Source organism: Trichoderma asperellum, chromosome 1 (assembly GCF_020647865.1).
Source record: "Trichoderma asperellum chromosome 1, complete sequence".
Lineage (NCBI taxonomy): Eukaryota > Fungi > Ascomycota > Sordariomycetes > Hypocreales > Hypocreaceae > Trichoderma > Trichoderma asperellum.
This window is the reverse complement of record NC_089415.1, coordinates 1,670,935-1,693,333: the sequence shown is the minus strand read 5'-3', so window position 1 is coordinate 1,693,333 and position 22,399 is coordinate 1,670,935. Positions and strand designations below refer to the sequence as shown.

Genomic DNA, 22,399 nt, shown 5'->3' with positions numbered 1-22,399 from the left:
AATTACCAGCTTGGGCAACCGCGCCGTGTGCTTGCTTGCGTTCAATAAGGCAATAAAGACCCCCCACTGCTGGGCTGCTGCGGGCGCTCGCCCTCTCTAGCCACATCGATGCTGGCGGCGTTCGGTGTGAGAAATTGGCCCAGCGTGAAAGCAGCAGCACCCCGGGACCACCTTCAGCCCCCAGATGGACGTCCCTGTCTCCTATTAAGGCTGGCCCAGCTGCCCTTGCCTGGCCTGGAGAGAATTTGGCACCAGGAGCCGAGTTTAGCTTCGAAGCGAATTAATTTCACCACCCAACGCCCCTTTGGAAAATGCACCCGTACGGCCTCTGCTGGTGGACCGGAGTCATTCCTGCTCTGTCGTGCCACGGTTTAGTTACATATCTTGGCGGGAAGCTGCCACTCACCCTGCTCCCATTGGAGAGCCGATCAGCCACACATCATGCGTGACAACGCTTTAGGAGACACCGCACATGAGGTCGCAATCTTGCTCTGGTGGGCGAATCTCAGACCAACAAGAAGCGTCGTAGTGGTCCATCCGAGCACGACTCGCGTATGCAATCCGGGCAGCGTAGCACTGCGGGGTTGTGCTCTGTGTGTTATATAAGGAGGCCATCTGGACCAACAAGCTGTTGTCGTGGCCACTTGTGATTCTTTCTCTCCCTTCATCTCTAGAGCCCAAGAGTTTCACGCCCTACTCTGCTCTTCTCTCTTTGCCATTTGAATCAAGCCAGTTATATATATATATATATTCATATATACCCGAGCGTGTTGATACATTGGAGTAGCAGTACGTGGCCTGGCTGATGAGTGCAACTTGAAAGTATATCAAAACAGCATCTAACACCAACAACAGCCCAGGCACACGACACTACAACACGCCACATCTACATCCACATCCACATCACCAACAATGTCTACTCTTACAGAGTTTGCCTACTTCCCACGGCTTCCTGCCGAGCTGAGGATAGAGATATGGAAGCTTGTGCCTGAGCCGGATCGCCTCATTGGCTGGGTCCCCTGCTCCAATTGCGAAGATATCTGCAAGCAAAGACCAAACTGCCGAGAAGAAGAAGAGGCCAAGCCGCTCGCCAGACAACAGTGTATGGAGGCAAATCATCCGGACTGGCTGGTCAAGTATGTGGCACACCCACGCAAAAATGCCATCTTCGCTCCTCTACACGCCTGTCGCGAGTCTCGCGAAGTGTGGATGTCCAAGTACTTTCAACCCCCCCGGAACGTCACGGTCAATGTATCTGGGACCGATATCCCGGTCAAATTCAATGTACCTTTCCTCAACTACGAGCATGATGTTTTTACTATGTTCGGAGCCTGGAGCTCAACCAGTATCTTCGATGTCGGCGCGCCGATGGAAGCCCCGGTCGAGCCATTTATCGGCCTCGATCGGTCACGCATCCAACACGGCGGATACTGTGAAATTATGGACCAGTTCTTCCCCGCGTCTACTCTATTCGAGGTCAACGAGCTGCCAGCCTTGAAGAGGCTGTCGCTGATTACTATGGGTCCACAACCCCAGGCCGATAAGCAGCAGGAGTCCGGGGTGCTGATGCAAATGACACCTTGCACAGCTGAGCGCTATGACTGTCAGATCGTGGACCTGGTGAACCCCCAGGCCGGCGAGAACTCTGCCTTTCTGAACGATTCCCGGCCGCGAGCCCACCGACACACGAAGCAGAAGAAGTTTGACTTGTTCTACGACGAGTGGAAGGCTTGGCTATGGCACGTTGTGGAAGCTGACGCACATTTCCTCATCAAATCAAACGCCGCTTCCTGGTGGAAGGTTGTCAAGTTCTCCATGGCAGAGAACGGGGGTCACCACCCTCGCACCGCTGAGGACTGTCCTCTCTACCCAGATCGATGCAGCGGGCCTGCTGGACACAGCCGATGTGTTATTGACAACTGGAAGTCAAAGTATGAGTTTTCCTGCAAGTATCTGGTAGAAGACAAGTGGGCCAGCGTCCTGCAGAACGATGTTGGCGTGAAGCTTGGGGGATGGCAGCATCCCATCAACCGAGAGGAGAAAAACAAGGAGGATAAGCGTATCCGCAACTACATCGACGAGAACTACCAAGGTATCTGGCAGTGGATTGATGATGATGAAGAGTAAGATTTTCTGCTTTTTTCTAGAGAGGATGAAATGGGGCGTTGGGATCTGGATCTCTGTGACGGCATTTTTTTTTTTTTTCTTTTTTGACGGCCTATCATTTATTTGTAATAAGCGTTGGGGTTTACGGCGCCAAAAGGTAGTATTCAGGATTTTGGTGGGCATATTGTAAGAGCAGGGCATGGTTAAGCGATGGATTTTGGATTCCCCTCCTTTTGTTTTTCTTTTTTCTTTGAATTTATTTACTTTTTTATTTCATCTTTTTTGTCTGTTGTTATCTGGTTAGGTGGAGCAGGTTGGATGTAGGGAAGCGAAATGGCATGTGATGATTTTCCAGTTGGAGCATTAATAGACACCTTTCCTATTGCACTCGTTAAAACTGGAAGCCGCGGATATAGAAGACAAATTATTATTAATCCAGCCATCTTGATGCCCAAGTGATGCTACCCTCTCCGAGACCTCTCACTGCATACTAGGCATCTACTATTGTGCCTAAATCCGTGGCCTGAACACTTGAGAGGCACCGCATGTCGTCAAGGCCCGGAGAATTCGGGGGAGGGCAGCCGCACTTGCTGCACCACCTTTAAGCCCATGGCAAGTGCGATGGTGTGGACCCACCCTAGCCCCCACCCACCTCGGGCCGCAACGTTTGCCGCGCAGCCACAGAAGGTGAAAGCCGCAGCGAGTGGGTAGTGGCTGCCACCCAATATCAAGCTTGTGCTACGCGCGCAACACCACCACCAACTGCCGTCTTAATAATAGCATTAGCAGTATCATTAATGATATGCTTTTTGTGTTACAGCTGCTTACGACACCGACATATCAGAAGCAACTCGATTATCTTGTTTTGCTCCTTCTTTTTGCCTTTTTGGATAAGGAAAGGACACAAAGTCCCACCAATCAATTCTCTTCTCTGCCCCTCTTCTCTGAGTTGCCTGACCCTTGCCTCCGCGCCAACTGCAAACCGACGAAATCGACAATCTAAAAAGTGCACACAGAATGCGAAAAAGAGTTAGTTGTGCACTTTTTATGTACAGTATAATTTTACAATTTTTTTTATGTATTTCAAATTTGCTTGACCTTCAGCCCTGAAACAGCGCCTTTATTAGGACTGCTGGGAGTGCTTGCTTTGGGACTAGGAAATTGTGCCAGGTTTGTGATGAGTGTCTCATTTTCGCTACGCAGAGAAGAAGAAAAATAGGTCGAATCGATTGCTATTACTATTGCCTTGCCTGCCATTCTTAATTTCAAGAGAAAATCAAAAACTAAAAATAGTAAAACACTTCGCGTTGCCCATCCATGCATTACCAAACCCGCGGCTAAATATGTAGCTCCTCAAACACAAACGCGCTTATTATGGCCATATATGATCGTCATCATCTTTTCCATCTCCATCTCCATCTTCTGAACTGACGTCACCATTGAGATAAATCTCTTGGCGAAATTGCATGAGCTTCCATGTAATTGTGCGAAGGTATCTCGAAGTCCCGGTTTGCGGCGCTCCAGAGGCGGCGGCAAACACCAACACTGACCTTTTGCAGATGTTCGTACGAGATATTGCGGCGCTGTGCTTTCCCCAGTAGGAGAATCAAGAGGTCGTGATCCCCAAGCATCCGGCACTGTGGGGAACCAGTAAGCTTATTCAAGCGCAGATGGCTCTTCATCGACGGCATCCAGGATGGCGCCAAAGGACAAAAGGTCCTCGATGATGGGTCTGGCGACTTCCCACGAGGCTGAGCGGATGCGGCCTGGAGTATGCCACCAATGGCGGAAAAGAGCACCGAGCATCGTTTCAACCTTCTCCTTCTTGCAGGCCATGTTTTCCTTGTTTCGTACTGGCTTGTTGGGATCGGCGCCGTTGACCAGCAAGCAATGGATGATACTTTTGTCTTGGGCATGGGCTGCCGCAAAAAACAGCGGAGTCGCATCGTTGACGAGGAGTGGTCCCGAACAGTCCAAGTCCGGATTGCTCGTGTGCGAGTCAAGGCCCAGTGTCCATCCTGATGGTCGTCTCAGCGCCCTCTCGCGAGCCTTTGTCATGTCTTTGCCATCATTGCCAGACGGCCGGAGCGGCTGATGGAAGAGAGTCCAACCCATCTCTTTCCTTTCGCACAGCCCCGGATCGGCACCACAGGCGAGCAATGCTTCGACGGCAGAAAAATTGGCGTGGTCCAAGAAAACGGTGTTTCTGGCCGCGGCGACATATAGAGGCGTTCACTCCATTCTCGTCCTTCTGGTTAATGTTCACGCCAGCCATGACGAGAAATGGAATGAGCCTCGCCGCACGACCATCCGTGGCTCCGGTAACTACGAGGTGCATGAAATTGCGTCCTTGGGTGTCTAGACGATGGCTATCCACGCCTTGCATTGCGCGAAGCAGTCCTTTGAGCTCGCGAGGGCAGAGTATGGGAGGCTCATCCCACTTGTTTCGAGTCATGTTCGAATTCATCTTTATGACGGTGTCTGTCAATATTTGTAGGGACAATGTTGAAAAAAAAAAAAAAATAATGGAGAAAATGAGCCGCTGGGCTTTTGCTGGCTTGATTTACCTCTTGTGTGGTAAGGAACCCAGCGGCTGAAGACGGGGGCGAGATGATAGTGAGAGGCAAAGCAATCTTTTATGCAGCCACAACTGCAGTCACCACCGTCCACGACCAATCAATCATCTTCCAAGGCGAGGCAATCTCTATCCATACAGATTCTATATGCTAATGGATTGATTTATACTCACTACTACGAACAGTCAAAGGCGAAATGTAAGAGTGTTTGCCTCGTCTCGCCTCGTCCAGAGTCACGATAGTCTTAGCGCGCAGCCTTTTCTTTTTCAATAATACCGGTCGGCAAACATTTCCAGTAATCCTTGTCGCTTAATCACTTCTATCACACTGTTTCCATGCATGTATGTATTTGGTAAGGGGAATTGTTTATGCAATGCGCTCGAGGTATAGGTCCTACCTTGGTCTGACTTACACCGCGTAGTACTCCCGCTTTATGCTGCTCTTACACTATGAATGAATGTCTTACAAATTACACCTTCTCCCATCTTTGCCGATTTCTCAGACTGGTGTATATTTACGATTTTATGCAGCAACTTTCCACTTGCACCATCAAAATGGTTTTGTTCTTCACAGCCAACTCAATAAACTGGGGATGCCGCTATGCCTTCTTCGATGATGCAATGTGGCGGGCTCCCCTGCAAGAGGCCACGCTTATACGCAGCGAAGTTCAAACCTCTCGTATTTTCCCATCAAGGTTCAATCAATAACTAAATTGAAGTGCAAGTATCGTAAGCTATACGAATCCATCGGCCTTGCAACGCCAATGTCTTCAACGCCTTGGATCTTCATTTGCCCCTCTAGCAGAGGCATCGGCCATGCCCTCACCTGCCATCTCCTGCGAAACACATCTCGCTCGTCCATCCCGATTCTTGCGACGACGCGTCATTCCGACCTGGCAGCTGCCAAGGCCGCAATCCTCAAAGATGTCTTTTCTTCATCGTCGTCATCATTCTCATCTTCGTCTTCGCCGTCTCCATCGTCATCACAGCTGCAGGACAAGCTATCAAAGCGCCTCTCTGTCGTCCGATGCGACGTGGCTGATGAATCCACCATTGAATCTGCCGCCAAAGAGGCAGAGAATCTGTTTCCCAAGAAATCGCATCACTTGCATCTTGCCTGCGTCCTCCCGGGAGTGCTATTGAATCCAGAAAAGTCTCTGGCGCAGGTTGATGCAAAGGCTACTTTGGACTCATTTCGAATCAATGCTGTGGGACAATTGCTCATGGCAAAGCACTTTTTCGGATTCTTGCCTAGGAAGGCGACGGCGATGCCGGGCTACAACGGCTATGACTATAATGAAGATGAAGATGACGAAGAAGACGAGGAGAGGGAGGATCAAGATGATGAGGACGAAGCTGAGGAAGAGGCAACATCATTGCGTCTGCCTCGGCACGCTACTTGGCTGAACATGTCGGCAAGGGTGGGATCTACTACTGACAACCGCTCTGGCGGATGGTTCTCATACCGCGCGAGCAAGGCTGCCGTCAACAGCTTCACCAAGAGCCTTGATATACATCTGCGCAACAGGGCAGGCGATAATGCAATGGCGGTGGCGTATCACCCCGGCACGGTCAAGACGGATTTGAGCAAGGACTATTGGGGCGGCGTGCCCAAGGAGAAGCTGTTTAGCGCTGAATATGCAGCTGAGAAACTTGTAGATGTGGTTTGTGGGCTTGGAGTGAGTGATAGGGGAAGATGCTGGGACTGGAAGGGAACTGAAGTTCTCCCTTGAGCTTGGTTTATGTGCTACTCGACTACTACTAATATGTTTCCATGCTTGATTTATTGGACGATAGCTCTTTGTAAACCGCACTCAACTCAAATTAAAACAAGGTATTTCTGGTAAACGAATCGCACACGCCACGATTTTGTCTTTTCCCTCTTGCCTGCCCGTAGAGCCCTTTTCTCCATTGTAAAAACAAACAACAAAAAAACATCAATCATAGATCTCCTCTATTCTGCTTCTTTCTTCTCCCTCTCTCTCTCTCTCTCTCTTTTCGTAAAAGAAAACGTGCAGCGCATAGGATATTAATTACACAATGTAAATTGGACCGAGTTGGATAGGGCTGTCAGATAGGATAGGGGGCATACGCTTAGCATACACACATGTACATCTACAGCTCCACTTCTTGGAATGAGGCTCCGTCTGGCGGCGATGCTGGCTTGTTTTCGTCCTCGTCTTCGTCTTCCTCCTCGCCCTCAGCAACTTCTTCCACTATGGCTGTTTGCGAACCGCCGGGTCGCAGTTGTCCCTGTACGTCTTCTAGACGGACCTTTTGCTCGGCCTGATCGTTGGTCCTCGCTTTCTGCTCTGTGGATTTGGCCTTTGGCTCTGCTGCTTCGCCTTCTTCTTGTTCTTCCTGGGCATCAGACTCGTTTTCTGCGTCTGCGGGTGCCTGGGATCCAGCCTCGGCTCCACTCTCTGGGCTCTTCTTCCCGTTGGGAGGTGTTGCTGGTGGTGCTGGTCCCGTCGGGGGAGACCTGCTCTCTGGAGACTTCTTGCCAGCTGCTTCTTGCTCTTGCGGCGATGGTCGTCGCGGCAGGTCCTTGGGAGGCAGGTCCTTTGCCGGAGGAGGAGGCAGCTGGTCGTCGCTGGGGGGTCCTGGCCGCATAACGTCAAGATAGAACTTGGTCACGCCAAAGATTCTGCCATTCTGCTCGCAGGCCGTCACCCATTCGGGCCGCACCACGGGGATGTTGTTCTCCACAGCCTTCTCCCAGGCCGTTCCTCTGCCTTCTGTGGTGACAAAGTGCGTCGTGTCGATGCGAACGCCGTCGACAATCTTGGCCCCGATTCGCTCCACCGCTCGGGTCAGGCTCTCTCTCGTCGCGGCCGGCAAGATGCCCGTTGTGATGGTGATTCCACTCAGATCCGTCATCTTGTGGGTTCGTACGACCACCTTTTCGCTTGCTCGCGTGCCGGCGCTTGTCCGCAGAACCAGGTGGAAGCTGTACTCGGTGTCGACGGCCAAGCCGCTGATCTTGGTGCTGTGCATCTCCAGCGGCCGCGGGATGTTGCCGGCCTTTTGCCCATTGCGGTACAGGCTCAGAGATATCAAGTCGGCGGTAGCGAGCTCGATAGGGTCCCATTCCAGGACAACGGAAGTCTGCGTCGCATTGCGGCAGCGCAGGATTGGCGCAGCTGGCTCGGAGGCGCCAAAGGACTGGAAGATGCGGTCTTGGAGAGAGCGAAACTGGTCTTCGGCAGCGGCTTCCTTTGTGGTGTTGCGGCCAACGGTGATGTCCACGATACTACCGGAGGAGATATTGGGAGGCAGCAGGATGGACGGGAACTCAATCTATATTTGCGCGAAAATAGCAATCAATTGGTTAGTTATAGCAATGTATAGTAATTTTGAGAGGCGAGAGAGTTAGAATGGACATGCTAGTCCACTTCCAAAAAACAAAAAAAAAAAAAAACAGGCCAGGTTGCATGCGAGACATACCAGGCGTTTGTCTGGGGTCAGCAGCACTGTGACTCCTGCGTCGACCTTACCGACGGTCAGGGAGACAAGCATGGCTGCCGTATGGAGGAGGAAACAACAAAGATTGGGGGAGAGAAGAGGCGATGTGAGAGGCGAGATGGCAGTTTGGCCTGAGGAGTCGCAATGAAGGAGAGGCTGTGGCGTCTCTGACTAGGGGATCGCCAGCTGGATCGAGCTCTGGACGGAATCCGCGCAGATTGGGGTGGAGGCGCAGGAAAGGCTGGAGAATGCGTGACTAAGTGAGATAATACGAAGGCCTAGTAATAGAAGCCAAGAGGTAGAAGGCGAGACAAGACACGCATGCAGAGAGAGAAGAGCTGAGGTATTGAACACACACACAAAGAATAGGTACGATGGAGAGTCGAGGCTACGAGGTAGTGGTAGTGGCTGTGATGACAAGGCCGAAGTGGGTAGGATAAGCTACAGTGGGCCACAAGTTTGGAACACTCAGCCTGTGACATGCAGCCGCTCTACTGTACATGATTGACGCAGAGCAGACAACCCTGTCATTATGGAGATTTGCATTTTCAATCAAATGGTCAACAGTGATAGCCGTGCTGTAGTTCACAAGTGTTTGTGGGCATTTGCTTCGTCAGTTTCTCTTAAACTTGTGCCCACCAGCGGGCATTACTTCAGCCACCTCGTATCCCCCAACAGGTCAATTGGAATCTCTTTGATTTTCCCTTTGGCGCCCGCCAACTTGTGTTAATTCCACTCGCTTTCCCCCAACAGCAGAGCGTTTGCGAAGCGCTACGAGCAGAACGGTCCTTGTATAACGTTGACCTCTTTGCATGCTTGGAAAGGACAAGGCTTGACTTCCAATTTTTGCATAAACGATTGGGACGAACTTGTAAAATAAAGTAAATCACTCCTCGCTAGGTTTTACGCATAGAGATGGGAATGTTCTAGTACTGTACGAGGCTAACGCGCCTTCGTGACGAACCTTGGTCTCTTTGTGGTCTGCGTAAATACACTTTGGAGGAGGAAAGTCTTTGTCTGTCCCACTGAAGTTTTCTTTATACTTCTCGGGTACGTTGATCATCAATCCATGAGCACTCGATGCATATGATTTTTGACTTTGCAATTTGTAATTTGCGATTCACGACACTGTATCGTAGAGGCTAGCTGATGGGGGCTTTGTAAGGCATGAGTGACGAGCTGAGGCTCGGGATTTCCGACAGTCCCTTTATCCCCTCTTCTCGTGTGACCAGGCTTCTTCTGTAGAACAACGAAGTGTTTGTACATGCCCACATAATGGAATGAGGTCTTTGGACAGTTGCTTTGTTGCCAAACCAATAGCAACGATGAAGACTGCCTGTAATCATCACAGTACACCTACTCCATCTACTAGTATCCTAGCTCATACCTACTATGTATTAATATGAGCTACTTAGGTAAATAATCGCTACTAGTAGCTACCTAGTACTTAGTAGCTTCTCATATCCCTCTACAACAGGTACATACAGTGCAACTGCGGGCAAACAGAGGGCGCCATTTAATAAAGTATTCGCCTCAACTGCTTCAAGCTTACGGAAGCCCCCGCTGGGCGCGAGGCTACCTGCTGCGGAAGGAGAACGCCTCCAAAGTCTGTGCGCCCCTTGTCTTGTTGCTGCGAACCCTTGTCGCTCTCCAAGTCTCGGTCTTGGCCCTGCTCCCCATCCTCCCCATCGTCATCTTCGCCATCGCCATAACAAACCACTGCCGCCGTGCCCGAGTCCTTGGTTGTTTGTTGCCGGACAGGTTCTGTCTTCACAACCAAATACCGACCAAATCGAAGCAAAAAGACTTAGACCGACCAAGCCTGAGAACCGTTTCTTGCGTCACCTGCTCCGGCCATTTACCGCTCGCTCGGTGCGGGTCACTCGCCCACCATGGCTGATCTGATCGACCCGACAATGAAGGGCAACTATCCCGTGATTCTGGGCGTTGGGCTGCTGGGCAAACCCTCCAACGAGATCTTTACTGGCATTCGCTGTAAGTAGTAGTAGTAGTAGTAGTAGTAGTCGTCGTCGTCGTCGTCGTCGTCTTCGCATCTTGCGGTATCCCGTCCGAGAGGACAAACACAATAACAGCGAGTTGCTAACGAATCGGCTTCTGCTAAACAGATAATCACAAGCCTGCCTTCCCGCCATCCGACGCACGCTTGAAGCCTTCCATCCCCGGCAAGACGAGCTCGTATGACTTGAACTTCTCCAGTGCCGAAGGAACAGTTGGATTTGCCGGAACGCGCTCCACCGACGATGGCGACTATGTGCTCTACTTCGACCCCGAGCGCAAGGCCTTCATCCTCGACAAGGTCGACTCGACATTCAACATGAACCTCACGCGCACTCCTGGAAACAGCAATCCCGATGATTTGCGCCGGCGACACCCTCACTTGGGAAGTGGCCAATCGCAAAAGGCGGCAGACCAGAAGAGTGCTTCAAGCAAGGATAAGCTGAAGTCGTCGGCAAAGGCCGATGACAAGAGCATCACGGTACAGACCAAGGAAATGCAGAAGAAGAAGCCGTTGGAAAAGAAGCTGGGAGAAAAGAAGCATGCCGACAAGATATTCGTCGAGAAGAAACCTCCTCCCGTCGAGAAGAAGCTCGTGGACAAGAAGCTCGCTTCTGACAAGGAGAAGAAGCCATTGGAGAAAGAGAAGAAGCCAATGGAGAAGAAGCTCTTGTTAGAGAAGAAGTTGCTGGAGAAGAAATCAATAGACAAGAAGCCGACCGATAAGTCGGCTGAGAATAAGCCGACGGCGAAGAAGACGGTCGAGAAGAGCGCTGTCGAGAGAAAAATTCACGAGATGAAGAATATGGAGAAGAGGCTATCAGGTGGCAAGTTTGAAAAGAAGCCTCTGCCCAAAAAGATTGAGCTTGCGCTGCCTGTGCCAGAACCACCAAAGCCGGAAGAGACCCGAAAGAAGAGAGACCAAGATGATGACGAAGAAGAAGAAGAAGAAGACGACGATGATGATCTCCTCATTGAATATCCGGGTGCAGAAGCACCCTCCCGGCCGACTCACCATTTCTCGCCCGCCTTTCCCATTGCTCGTCGCTTCGATGATTTCATGGATCAGCGTGAATCCGAAGTGGAAGAAGACGAGGAAGCTATGGACGAGGATACCGAGGCGGCATTCAAGCTTCCCAGTCCAGTCAAGAATGGTAGCCAAGCTCAGTCAGAACCCATGGATGTTGACCAAGAGGAAGAGGAGGAAGCTGAAGAGGCCGAAGAGGCTGGCGAGGCAGAGGCTGGCGGTGATTTCGAGTACGACTTGGAACAAGAGCTGGAAAATGCTTTTGATCAACTGGATAACAACGACCAGGACAATGGCAACAACAACAACAGCGGCTACTACTATAATAACAACAACGATGATGAAAGCGAGATTAGTGAAGAAGACTAGACATGTCTCTGACTGGCCAACTTGTTTGGGATGGGAATTTATCGTCACCATGTACGGAAGACAAAAAAGGGAGAACTGATGGGTTTTTATGAGTGTGTATGTGTGTGTGTGTGTGTGTTCTAATATCACACCCGACTGGAGTTTTAATCCTTGGTTATATGGGCTTTTTTTTCTTCTTTTAACAACGTCGGAATAAGCCAACTGCGCTTGATACCACCAGCGAGAATGATGCTTCTTTTTTTTTATTCCTATTCTTTTCTCTCTTTATTATTTCAGCAGACTATTCTTATGTATCAGCGGCTGCCTTTTCTTTTTCTTTTTTCGGCATAATTAACATGCTACGGGATACACATGAGTTACACCAGGTAGTTACAATACAAAATTTATTTATTCAAACATAGATACAGCTCAATCACAATCACCTGGATACTTGTCCCCCTGTAGATGATCGGTGACGCCAGGAATCTCCCTCTCGCAAAACAAGTGCCTCTTCGCCGACGTCAACAGGGGCCCGTACTTTTCCAAAACAGGCCTGTCGAAGCACCCAACCGTGAGGCAGATGTCCTCGCCGTGGTCCCTCTGCCAGAAGAGGAGGCCCCCGCAGTTGCTGCAGAACCCGCGCTCAAAGTGTGGCGTGGCCGAGTAGAGCTTGAGCGTCGACTTGGACGTGAACTCGACGGCGGACTTGGGGAGCTTGTGGGAGTGGAAGATGAGAGACCCGGTGTTTTTGCGGCATTGCTCGCATTGGCATGTTGTTGACTGGGGTTGTGGTTATCATTTATGTCAATTTCAATATCAAACAAACCTTGGATGGTGTTTTTCACGCTTTGGATTTAGGAAGAGGATAATAGAGAGAGAGAGAGAGAGAGAGAGATTTTAAACTCACGCTGTCGGTAAAATCGTGGTCTGGTGGGAAAGTCGCAATGTAGCGAATCGATCCGCAGAGACAGCCGCCTGTGATTGTTTCGGGTTTCTCGCTTGAAGAAGCCATTTTCCCTTGGGCTCTTGTCTTTTCGCGTGAAGCTGAGGCAAGCGTGATAATAGTAATGAGGCTAGCTGGTAGTATGGTGGTGCAGCTAATATGACATAAACCAAGTGATTGCCCACGATGGAGTTTATGAAAGATTTCTTTCTTTTTGTTCTTACTTCGGTAGAGCCGTTGGATATTTATACCCCAGAATTTGTGCGGTTCTGTCAACGGCGCCTTTCACGGGGTCCCAATACTGACTCTAGCTTAGTTATTAAATCGTCATATTGATGCTAGTTGCAGCTGCATCCCGGAGATCTTCGACTAGGCGGCCGTTTTAGTCGAAACGGCGCTTACTGATACCAGGCTAGCTGCAGCTCTATTACCCCATGTTGCAAGAGAGCAATCATCATCATCTCATGAAACCAAGTGCTCATCGATAGCAACACAATACAAAAAAAAACCCAGGCTTCTATCTAAAAAGTACGCTAAACGACATCCCATCTTGCAATCCAGCCGACATTTTCGCCCGCATTCCTCACGATACACAGTCTCCCCTCCTTTGGGTTCGCCTTGACATCCGGCAACACCTTCTCCACAGCTATGCTGCCAATGGCGGCCCCTCGCCCGTTGGCAAGAGAAAATGAGCCCGTGCTGACGAAGCCGATGAGATCTTCCGCATCGGGCACGAGCGGGTGCCCTCCAATGTCGAACTGGTTGGGCGACAGCGAGATGGTTTCCAAGTCTGGCGGCGGAGCGAGAAGCTCCTGTGCTAGAAGGCGCTTTCGTACTTCCATGTCTGTCTGTTGGGACTGAGAACGCGAAGACGACTGCCGCTGCTGCTGCTGGTGGTGGCTTGACTTTGCAGAGGATGATGAGCTGGTGGATGAAGATGAGGGGATGCGAGAAAGCCACTGCGAACGGAGATTGGATGGAAGAGAGCGTGATTCTGGTGGTATGCTTGAGGGAACTTCGATTTCGGAAGATGGTGGTATGGGAGTAGGCACAGCAGGGAGGCGGTAGATTCTCGCGCATGAGCCAACAACGCCTCGTGAAAGAAGCGAGATCCGGACGCAGACGATTGGATTTGGGGGAAGCGGCGAAGGTGCGACCGCAGGCGATGAGACGAGACTGTTGAATGTGGCCTTGGAGATGCTCGTCAACAGCTTGAGATATGGCAATTCGTCGACGCCAACACCCTTCTTCTTGACAGTCGCTGGCTCCGGGTCTGCTCGGTCGACGTCCATTGCCTCTCCCGAATCATGGCCATCTGGCGGGGGCTTTGAGTTTTTGATATGAACCTGATGCTGCTGCTGTCCAAGACCAAACAGGAATTCAAAATCGCAAGCATGTCCGTCACCTATCTCCCCCTGTCGCCCAGCGCCCAAACTAAGGGATGCCCACTCAACCCTCTTGCTCTTGGGGCGTTTCGCCCAGTCTCTCTTGCGTATTCGCCTCCGCTCAAGCTCCCACTCTGCGCCGGCATCCGTGCCGAGGAAGTCGGCCGGGAACCACGGGAGGCTGCGCTCAAAGGCAACTTGCATCGTCTCGTTCAGGCCTGCGAACCGCGGGTTGCCGCCCGAGACGAGCGGACAGTGGACGATGCTGTACCACAGAGGAAGGATACATTTCCAGGGAGCAAGCAGAGTCCATGTTCCCTGTGCTTGTGTACCGACTGCGGAACGAGATGCGATGAGAGTGATTGGGATGGCAGGGTCTAGAACTGTTGGCTTCAGAAGCACGCCAGGGGTAACTTTACTCCTTCGCCTGTTGATGGACTTTTGTGATGGCAAACATGAGGCTCTGTGGCGGACATTTCGGTCGAATAAGAGTGATGGCTGTAGATTTTTTTCAGCCGGCCAGCTGGCGATTGTCTCTAGAAGATGCATCTGAGCCTGTTCAGTCTCTGGAAATTCCATCTTCCGCGGCGGGTATCGTAATCGAGGATCCTGGATGGTAAAATTTAATACTGAGTTGTTTGGTAGAGCCGCTGGATTCGTTAGCCCCTTTAATGATTCGAATAGCTCGGCATGTTTGTTCTTTGAGTTTGACCCCGAAGGATACGCCGACAGGACAGACAGCAATGCCTCTGTGGATGCGGGACCAGAGAGTTCTATGCTTCCGATTTCGAAGCGAAGATCTTCAATGTACAGCCGAGGGTTCTCCATCTTTGTCAAGCGCAGCAGCTCATTGAATAGCTCCAGAAAAGCTGAAGGGTGAACCCTGATAAAGACCCGCCTCTGGATCTTTTTCTCATCTCTGCCTTGTTCTGGTTCTCTTCCTGCTTCGTCTCCTGCGTCGACACTTTGTTTTGATTCGGGGTCCCAAATCACGGTAGATTGGCACATTGGCCGTTGGACTCCAGCTCTCTCTCTGCTCAAGACGCCAGTCCAGGCCCGGGTACCCTGTCTCCATCTTCTTCCCTTATCGTTCCAGCAGGAGTCATGCGTGACCCCGACCTTTTGGAGGACTCTCACCAAGCCGGCGTAGTTTCCGTATAAGCCAATAGTACTCATATAAGTCATGTCCCAAACCATGGTGCCTCGTTCTCCCTGCGCTCTGTGGGTTGGCCGGTAAATCTTCTCGTTTGGTGTCAAGGGGATTGCAAAGCGCCACAGAGGCTCTTTGGGTTCCGTCATTCGAGCCCTCTTTGCGTGCCATCGATGGGTGGGGAGCCATGTTTTGTCAATCTGGCGCTTCCTGAATTTTGCGGGTGGCTTGGGAGGCTCGTTGAGCGCGTTTCTTCGAATCTTGGGCCTTGGTTTCCTCCCCACGACGCCAGCATCTTTGGTGGTTTCGTTGGAGCCCTGGGTATTAGCTTTGGCGGAAGCCTCGCTGCTCTTCTTTTCCTTCTTCTTTCTCTTCCGCGCTGCGAGTATCCGTAGTCTCTTGGCTGTCTGAGCTCGTATCCTTGCTCTCGTCGTTGTTGGTTTCCTCTTTCGAGACTCGACCAGGGGCGTATTATCTTCGTGCATCTCTTTCCTCGCCCTTGCCCGCAGTCTCCGTGGCACTCGCTTGGGGTTGTGACTCGCTGTCCGTCTTCTCAAGCCGCGGGGCACCTGCTGGAACGCCCTGCTGCTCCTCACAGCCTTGGACGCGGCCATGCTCTGCTCGAGAGCGCGGATCTCAAACTCGTGAGCGGCCACAAAGGCCACCAAATCCAGCTCGCCATCCTTGAGCGCGGCATCGGCAGGCTGAGCTGGGATATTTCGTGCAGCGTAGACCTTGGCGCGCTTCTGGAGGAAGGCGTCGCTACGGCCTCCGGGAGCTGGGGGGCCGCGCTTTTTGGAGGCTGGGCCAGATTGCCCTCCTGTCGAATGGGGGGCGGCCATTTTAATGGCGGGCTGGAGAGCTTTGGAAGAGCCCAATTGCGCTCTTGAATGCAGGCTTGGTGCGGTGATGGCGACTCTGGTTTGGAAACTTTCTGGGGTGGAATGGCTTATCGATAAGCGCCCCGGTGGATGAGCTGCTTTAGCTGTCGGCCATGCGCGCGACCCACTGAAGGAAGTGCATTACAGCAGCCTCCATTGATTGGTTTGGCGGCGTTGACGGCACTGATGGGATGTTGTGCGCCATGACATCACCAATGGGAGGCTTCCATCAGGCCCTCAGTCTCCCAAGACGCTGGATTACCCAAGGCACAGCAATATCTCCCCTATTCGGCGCTGGAATAACGCGCCATTGGCCGCTCAATGATACAGCGGCAAGGCATGAGAGTGAGAGCAATTGCATCGTAAGTACCTAGTAATCGCTGCTTTGGGCTGTTGGAGCTGCAATATAGGCTGCCGTGCCCCGTATCGGGCTCCGCCTTGGCTGTCTGTCAGCGAGTCTACCGCCTACAGTGGCCGCTTCCCACGTGCTAAAGAAGCAACGACAGCTCTATAATTCGGCACAGCACATGCCTGAATCCCACCACTGCTGCAAGACCAATGGCCGGATTTGCTGCCCACACTTTTCTTCTCCACCTTTCCAACGACCCCAATAATCAATCTGGAGATCCATATGATAGTAGCCATTGCACGGATGCGCTGCCGAGTCTGCCGAAGTCAATCATATTTCAAGTCTCTACAGCTTTTGACGCCCTGAACTCTCTAAAGGCAAACTTTCATCCAAACCACGCTTTTCTCTCTCTCTGTCTCTTCATTTTCTTTCTTGACTTTCCCTTCGAAATCATCACCACCGTCTCGCCAAGGTGGCAATATCGGAACTGCCACACCCCTTGTCGGACAAACGACGCTACCACCGTCCGCAAATACGAATCGGTAGGGCCGGGTTCATATTTATAGAGCTCTTTTTTCATCCCTGAAAAGGTACGCGTATCCATGGCACGCCCACGATAGCATGCAGCTCATCTGTCTCACATCTCATCTCGCAATAGGGGCTCGCAGCACGCGCCTCCAGACCTCGCAGCCAGCCCGAATGGCGATGCAACGTCCGCATTCCAACGCCAGGCCGCTGCGATAGTTCAGGCCCCGAAAGCGAGAGAGCCAGTCCGCCATTCCGCGCTCGCCCACCATCCTTGGCTCCGCATTCTCGACAACCTGTTCCGGCCAAGTTCGTCTCGTCTCGTCTCGTCTCGTCCCGTCTTATCTCATCTCATCACCCCCCACGCTCCAGCATCAAAAAGTCGCCGGAATCCATCCTCGCCGGCTAGTCCTTACCGGTTCGTGTTGCTACTGCTACCACTATTACAGTAGCGTCGGAGCTTCAATTCCAGTTCCCATTTTTTTTTAAACTCATCGCCTGCAGTATCATATTCTGCAGCATCAAACCAAGTCATACTAGTGAAACGGCCTAGGCCTTGCCGGCATTGGTGCTTGGTTTCTATTAGCCTGCAATGGCTACCCTGAGTAAGCCAATGAATCTCTCCCGTTTTGTTATGTGGTGAACTATCACGGGCCGACTGGGCACGGCGGCCTGTCATGCATGCGTGGGTGCGCCGCATGCTCTGCTTCCTTCAGCCTTTTCAGCGGACGTGGCCCCTACTGCTGCGGCTCTTCTCTCTTTTTCCCTTCCACCTTGTCTGTTATTATTCTTGTCGGTGTTTTTTGTTTTGCTCTGCTTCTCTCTGCTCATGTCTTTCTTCAGCTCAAGTGAGCTAGCCTGGTGAAATTTGTCTCTCTTCCCGGCATATCCGAAAGACTTGTTTGTGATAGACTTGTTGTTGTTGTGCTTACACGTGAGAATTTGACGACTAACATGCCTTCTTTTTTCCCCTCAGTCGGCAAGGGGCGCAAGGTGAGGCGATTCGGTGGCCATCTCGGCGCTCACCCTTACCTTGTATCAATGAAACGTACCGTACCACTAACACTGCTCTGCTATATTTAGCCCAAATTTGAACTTCATCTAAAGGTGAGCCACTACTGCTACGACTTACGATACGTAGATGAGACGTATTCTTTTCAATTACGCGTATGTGGTTTGACTGTTCATCTAACGCTTGCGCTTCCGCTCGACTACTAGATTTATGATTTAAACAACGTACCTCTTGTTTCTGGAACTTCATTCATCAAATGGCATCTACCGCATTCTATGCATGCCGACCATCGCGGTCGCACGCCCAAGGCGGCCATCGCCAATCATCGGGTGGAATACAGCTTCAACAAAGTAATAACAGGCGTTCGCATGTCCGTCGACAAGAGCAACAGCCTCAATGAGTGTCTAATAGAGTTCGAAATTGTCCAAGAATTTGCTCTCACAGAGAAGATTTCACTCGGCCACATCAAGCTCAACCTGGCTGAATATGTTGAGGAGAGCGAAACGTTTTTGAGAGAGATAAATGCTTTGCCTTCGACTAGAAAACGAACGAATAGCTCAGGGAGCCCAACGAGTGCCAACGACTTGAAATTGTCCGACGAAGTCCAAAGAGATGCTGAAGAGGGCATCGTCCGCAGGTATCTCATGCAGGACAGCAAAGTCAACAGCACCCTCAAGATTAGTATCCTGCTCATCCAAGTGGACGGTGAACGCAGCTTTATTGCGCCACCATTGAAGACGGCCCCAGTGTTTGGGGGAATTGCGGGTTTCATGGCTCCAGAACAGAATGAAGATGAAGTTCTAGGACGTAAGTCGATCTTTCTGCCGAGTCTGCGTCGTCACACTGTCACGCACCATCCCGATGCCGATGCCGATGCCGATGCAGACACTGATACTGATGCTGATACTAATGCTGATACTGATCTCCTCCCACAGCTTTGCCAAATTTATCTAAGAATAGAGATGTTGCTGAGGTCCAAGATTTATATCGTCGAACTCTCGCAGCTTCCTGGACTCGGCAGCCCTCTGAACTCCATACCGATGAGTGCATCGAGGACATTTTCGCCGGTGGGAACGGCTGGAGAACAAAGCACAGAAGCGCCACCAGCCCAGATTCTGAAGATGACGACTATGAAGAGGATGGCACCCTCCGGCCCAACGAATTCCGCCGCATGGGCATGAACCACCGCCGCAACCACTCCGGCTCGTCAAACCACTTCCGCCGCGGCAGCAACAACTCCTATAACCCCCCAGCAGCCCACGCCCCCACCATCACCGCACACCCAGCGGCTCGAGCGATAAGAGCGTCTCAACCGTCACCGGCGGCGGGTTCAACCGCCTTAGGAAGGGCGTGCGCATCCTCCGCGAGGACGGCAGGGAGACGCCCTCGCGAGATGACGACATGCTCAGCACAAGGAGCGTCGGCAGCCTCGTCAGCGCGGCGCCGACAATGGGCAGCAGCGAGCGCGAGAGGGATCACATGAAGCGGACAAAGGAGATTCGGGAGTCGGACGTGAGGGATGATTTGGTAGCGTGGAGTTTACCTGGGATGGTGTCTGCGTGAATTATTCCAAAGATGGGAACTGCATTTTCCTTTTTTTTTTTCCTTTTCTTTTTTTTTTCTTTTGTCTTTGCTTTTCTTCTCTTTCCCCCCCTAGCTTGCGAGGCGAATTGTCTTTTGATACGTTTCTTCTTGTTTCACTTCCAAGTCCCTATCTTTTCAGGCTTATAATTTCTCTTCCTCAAGGATTCATGTATATTCTTACGATTGTAATTAGTGCTACTGGGTACTCATCGGCGTTTTCGCCATCACACTGAAATGGGGCTGTAATGCGCATATACAGCCTTACAATCCATCCATGAATAGAGATAAAACATATTTCCATGTTTGTTGAGAAATGCTCGCCACTCTTGACGGTTGAAACTCTTCTTTTTCTCTATCCCCCCTACACTGAAGCCAGAATACGGATCGGTCATATTTCTGTTCTATTTCCCTAATAAGGGCCTCAAAAGCAAAGCCCTCTTTTTCACCTCATGAAGATCTATATAAAAATCAAAAAGATATTTTGCCCTCCCCTGCCATCATCCCATTCGTTCATTGTGACAACGCTTCTACCACACACATATATGCTAAAATGCTTGCCTTTCCCCCCTTTTTTTCCCGATTATATTTCCTCTTTTCTCTCTCTTCTCAACAATCATTTTTCTCCATTTAAGGAGCCTGAATGTTACCCCGGACACCACCCTTTCCGCCAACTTCTCTAGCAGTCACAGTCACGCTGAGATCCGCAGCGACGTTGATGGTAACCTCAACCTTGCCATCCTTGCCAACACCCTTGATGGCAGCCTCGGCAAGGGCCTCGCCAATCTTCCAAACCTTTTCGCGCTTCTCCTCCTCTTCCTCATCATCGTCAAAGTCAGAGTCGTCCTCGTCCTCGTTCTCTTCCTTGTCCTCCTTGGCCTTGGGCTCGGGCTTGGTGACCTTGATGTGGGTGCCGCCCTCGACAACCTTGATCAGGACATCGCCAGTGGCGGCGATGTGGACGGTGCGGCGGGCGGGGACGGCGGTCTCGGCCTGCATGATGGGGGTGAAGACGTCCTCGCCGTCGGCGTTCTTGGTGACGACACCAATGGCGTTGGAGATGTGCTTGACGGTGGTGACGGCAGGGTGGGTGGACTGCTCGATGTCGGCGGCCTCGTACTCCTGGATCAGGGACGCCTGGAGAGCGGCACCGCGGGCCTGCAGGTCAGAGGGGTTGATGGCGGTGGCGCTGGTGGCAGGGGCGAGGATCTTGGTCGACTCGGGGAAGATGGACTGGAAGTTGGTGGCGATGCGGGGGGTGTGGGAGGTACCGCCGCACATGATGACCTCGTCGACGTCGAGGACGTCCAGCTCGGCCTTCTTGATAACGCTCTCGACCAGGCGGTTGAAGCCATCAAAGATCTTGCGGGAAACCATTTCGTATCGGGTGCGGTTGAGGGTGGCGGAGAAGTCGAAGCCGTCAGCCAAGCTCTCGACGCTGAACTGGGCGTTGGTGCCCAAGCTCAGGGCCTTCTTGGTGGCCTCGGACTCTTGTCGGAGCTTGGCCAGGCTCTTTGCGTTTGATCGAGGGTCGACGTTGTGCTTCTTGATGAACTCCTTGGCGAAGTAGTCCATCAGGGCCTCGTCCAGGTGGACGCCGGAGAACTCGTAGTCGTGGGCGGTGGCGAGGATGGTGTAGATGCCGCCTCTTGAGGCAACAACGGCGACGTCGGAGCGGGTGCCACCGAGGTCGGCAACAACAACAATCTTGTCCTCGACCTTGGCCTCGGGGCGGGCATCGTAGGCCAGGACGGCGGCAACGGGGTCGGAGATGAGCTGCAGAACCTCGAGGTCGGCGTCGTTGGCGGCCTTGATCAGGGCCTCGCGCTGCTTCTCGGTGAAGTTGGTGGGGACGGTGATGACGGCGGAAGTGACCTTCTTGCCCAGGTAGTCGGAGGCAGAGCCGACGAGGCGGCGCAGGTATCGGGTGGCAGCCTCGGAAACTGAGATGGTGGAAGCCTCGGCCTCGTCGCCGGCCTTGTCCTTGACGGTGAAGGAGACGGTGCCGGAGACGTCTTGAGGGTGGGCAGCAGCGTGGCAGTGTGTGGGGTCGATTGACTTGAATCTAGCAGCAGCATTTTCGTCAGTACAAAGATTTTTATTTTTCTTCTTCTTCTTCTTCTTCTTCTTCTTCTTCTTCTTCTTCTTCTTCTTCTCCCTCCCCTCGTATTCCTCTTCTTGTTCCTCGACTCGGTCTCAATAGAAAGTGTAGGTAGTTGGCATGACATACTCTTGGCCTAGGAAGTCTTTGAAGTAGGCAACGGTGTTGGTCGGGTTGCGGACCAGGAAGGCCTTGGCCTGAGTGCCGTAGTACTCATCGCCATCGACGTAGGAGAGAGTGGTGGGAATCTGTCGGTCTGTACCCAAAAAAGAAAAAGAAGAAAAAAACATGTCAGTCAAAGAGCAAGAGAGAGAGAGAGAGAGAGAGAGAAACGGCCAGATACTGGGTCATGGCGTATGGGAGGCCACTCCGCCATGAAGCGCCACAACTCCCGCCTATATCCATCCATTCAAGGAAAAAGAAAGAAAAAAAGGGAAAAAAGAAAACATAAAAACATACCACCGTCCTCGTTGGCAATGACCTCGGCCTTGTCGTCGACAGTGAAGGCAATGGAACTGTTGGAGTTGCCAAAGGTGATGCCGATAGCGACTCGCTCGCCGGGCTCGACCACGGACTTGACGCCGTTGCTCTCAGACATTGGGAAAGGAGTTTGTGAAGTTTAGGGGGGAAAGGATAAAAAGAAGCGGAAATAGGGAGAAAAAGAAAGACGGGCTGTTGGATTGTTGATGCGTCTTCAATCCTAAAAGCAAAAGAAAAGAGGCGTTAAAGACGAGAGAGAGAGTAGCGGATTGGATTGGTAGTCGGTCTTAGTGGAGGGGCTATTTTTTTTTTTTTTTTTTTCCTCTCCAAAAAAAAAAATTCAAGCAAAAGCCAGCCAAACGCAGTTCGAATCCGCCAAGAGGCTAAAACAACGCCATGGAGTGGTATTAGAGCCAATCAAGCAGATGCCCCTCCACTATCTTATCTCTTATCCT

General features: G+C 51.7%; 10 protein-coding genes across 12 annotated transcripts; 4 read left to right on the top strand and 6 right to left on the bottom strand.

The window, feature by feature from the left end:
* Positions 1 to 200: 200 nt before the first annotated feature.
* Positions 201 to 2,554, top strand: TrAFT101_000520 (uncharacterized protein). The gene is made up of 2 exons (XM_024907430.2): positions 201 to 789; positions 856 to 2,554. The coding sequence occupies exon 2, from the start codon at positions 913 to 915 to the stop codon at positions 2,125 to 2,127; it is 1,215 nt and encodes a 404-aa protein (XP_024764727.1). The 5' UTR covers positions 201 to 789; positions 856 to 912; the 3' UTR covers positions 2,128 to 2,554.
* Positions 2,555 to 3,762: 1,208 nt separating this feature from the next.
* On the bottom strand, positions 3,763 to 4,164 carry TrAFT101_000519 (uncharacterized protein; the record flags this gene model as incomplete). The annotated part of the gene is made up of 1 exon (XM_066126055.1): positions 3,763 to 4,164. The coding sequence occupies one exon, from the start codon at positions 4,162 to 4,164 to the stop codon at positions 3,763 to 3,765; it is 402 nt and encodes a 133-aa protein (XP_065982152.1).
* Positions 4,165 to 4,174: 10 nt separating this feature from the next.
* TrAFT101_000518 (uncharacterized protein) lies at positions 4,175 to 4,561 on the bottom strand (the record flags this gene model as incomplete). The annotated part of the gene is made up of 1 exon (XM_066126054.1): positions 4,175 to 4,561. The coding sequence occupies one exon, from the start codon at positions 4,559 to 4,561 to the stop codon at positions 4,175 to 4,177; it is 387 nt and encodes a 128-aa protein (XP_065982151.1).
* An 884-nt stretch (positions 4,562 to 5,445) lies between these two features.
* Positions 5,446 to 6,414, top strand: TrAFT101_000517 (uncharacterized protein; the record flags this gene model as incomplete). The annotated part of the gene is made up of 1 exon (XM_066126053.1): positions 5,446 to 6,414. The coding sequence occupies one exon, from the start codon at positions 5,446 to 5,448 to the stop codon at positions 6,412 to 6,414; it is 969 nt and encodes a 322-aa protein (XP_065982150.1).
* On the bottom strand, positions 6,370 to 8,526 carry TrAFT101_000516 (uncharacterized protein). The gene is made up of 2 exons (XM_024899256.2): positions 8,129 to 8,526; positions 6,370 to 7,981 (listed from the first exon to the last, which is right to left on the bottom strand). Exons 1-2 carry the CDS (start codon positions 8,198 to 8,200, stop codon positions 6,797 to 6,799), a joined length of 1,257 nt encoding a protein of 418 aa, XP_024764724.1. The 5' UTR covers positions 8,201 to 8,526; the 3' UTR covers positions 6,370 to 6,796.
* A 1,190-nt stretch (positions 8,527 to 9,716) lies between these two features.
* On the top strand, positions 9,717 to 11,924 carry TrAFT101_000515 (uncharacterized protein). The gene is made up of 2 exons (XM_024905899.2): positions 9,717 to 10,141; positions 10,273 to 11,924. Exons 1-2 carry the CDS (start codon positions 10,039 to 10,041, stop codon positions 11,556 to 11,558), a joined length of 1,389 nt encoding a protein of 462 aa, XP_024764723.2. The 5' UTR covers positions 9,717 to 10,038; the 3' UTR covers positions 11,559 to 11,924.
* A 42-nt stretch (positions 11,925 to 11,966) lies between these two features.
* On the bottom strand, positions 11,967 to 12,549 carry TrAFT101_000514 (uncharacterized protein; the record flags this gene model as incomplete). Its single annotated transcript, XM_024909359.1, has 2 exons — positions 11,967 to 12,317; positions 12,445 to 12,549. The coding sequence occupies 2 exons, from the start codon at positions 12,547 to 12,549 to the stop codon at positions 11,967 to 11,969; spliced, it is 456 nt and encodes a 151-aa protein (XP_024764722.1).
* A 464-nt stretch (positions 12,550 to 13,013) lies between these two features.
* On the bottom strand, positions 13,014 to 15,857 carry TrAFT101_000513 (uncharacterized protein; the record flags this gene model as incomplete). The annotated part of the gene is made up of 1 exon (XM_024910880.2): positions 13,014 to 15,857. One exon carries the CDS (start codon positions 15,855 to 15,857, stop codon positions 13,014 to 13,016), a length of 2,844 nt encoding a protein of 947 aa, XP_024764721.1.
* A 1,345-nt stretch (positions 15,858 to 17,202) lies between these two features.
* TrAFT101_000512 (uncharacterized protein) lies at positions 17,203 to 19,719 on the top strand. Of its 3 annotated transcripts, XM_066126051.1 has the most exons (4): positions 17,203 to 17,375; positions 17,747 to 17,763; positions 17,854 to 17,877; positions 17,989 to 19,719. In XM_066126051.1, exons 1-4 carry the CDS (start codon positions 17,363 to 17,365, stop codon positions 18,961 to 18,963), a joined length of 1,029 nt encoding a protein of 342 aa, XP_065982147.1. In that variant the 5' UTR covers positions 17,203 to 17,362; the 3' UTR covers positions 18,964 to 19,719. The 3 variants fall into 3 exon arrangements, with proteins under 3 accessions (XP_065982147.1, XP_065982148.1, XP_065982149.1); XM_066126052.1 differs by having other exon boundaries at positions 17,203 to 17,763; XM_066126050.1 differs by lacking the exons at positions 17,203 to 17,375; positions 17,747 to 17,763; positions 17,854 to 17,877 and having other exon boundaries at positions 17,935 to 19,719.
* TrAFT101_000511 (uncharacterized protein) lies at positions 19,683 to 22,265 on the bottom strand. The gene is made up of 3 exons (XM_024903266.2): positions 21,924 to 22,265; positions 21,594 to 21,720; positions 19,683 to 21,428 (listed from the first exon to the last, which is right to left on the bottom strand). The coding sequence occupies exons 1-3, from the start codon at positions 22,060 to 22,062 to the stop codon at positions 19,994 to 19,996; spliced, it is 1,701 nt and encodes a 566-aa protein (XP_024764719.2). The 5' UTR covers positions 22,063 to 22,265; the 3' UTR covers positions 19,683 to 19,993.
* Between the last annotated feature and the right edge of the window lie 134 nt (positions 22,266 to 22,399).

Excerpts from the sequence above, each read along its gene's own strand:
- TrAFT101_000511 (XM_024903266.2), bottom strand. The coding sequence starts at position 22,062 with ATGTCTGAGAGCAACGGCGTCAAGTCCGTGGTCGAGCCCGGCGAGCGA. Across the intron at positions 21,721-21,923 it reads CATTGCCAACGAGGACGGTG|ACCGACAGATTCCCACCACT; the intron begins GTATGTTTTTAT and ends TTTTGGGTACAG. Across the intron at positions 21,429-21,593 it reads AAAGACTTCCTAGGCCAAGA|ATTCAAGTCAATCGACCCCA; the intron begins GTATGTCATGCC and ends TGCTGCTGCTAG.
- TrAFT101_000515 (XM_024905899.2), top strand. The coding sequence starts at position 10,039 with ATGGCTGATCTGATCGACCCGACAATGAAGGGCAACTATCCCGTGATT. Across the intron at positions 10,142-10,272 it reads GATCTTTACTGGCATTCGCT|ATAATCACAAGCCTGCCTTC; the intron begins GTAAGTAGTAGT and ends TCTGCTAAACAG.
- TrAFT101_000516 (XM_024899256.2), bottom strand. The coding sequence starts at position 8,200 with ATGCTTGTCTCCCTGACCGTCGGTAAGGTCGACGCAGGAGTCACAGTG. Across the intron at positions 7,982-8,128 it reads TGACCCCAGACAAACGCCTG|ATTGAGTTCCCGTCCATCCT; the intron begins GTATGTCTCGCA and ends GCGCAAATATAG.
- TrAFT101_000512 (XM_066126052.1), top strand. The coding sequence starts at position 17,725 with ATGCCTTCTTTTTTCCCCTCAGTCGGCAAGGGGCGCAAG. Across the intron at positions 17,764-17,853 it reads CAGTCGGCAAGGGGCGCAAG|CCCAAATTTGAACTTCATCT; the intron begins GTGAGGCGATTC and ends TGCTATATTTAG. Across the intron at positions 17,878-17,988 it reads AATTTGAACTTCATCTAAAG|ATTTATGATTTAAACAACGT; the intron begins GTGAGCCACTAC and ends CTCGACTACTAG.
- TrAFT101_000520 (XM_024907430.2), top strand. The coding sequence starts at position 913 with ATGTCTACTCTTACAGAGTTTGCCTACTTCCCACGGCTTCCTGCCGAG.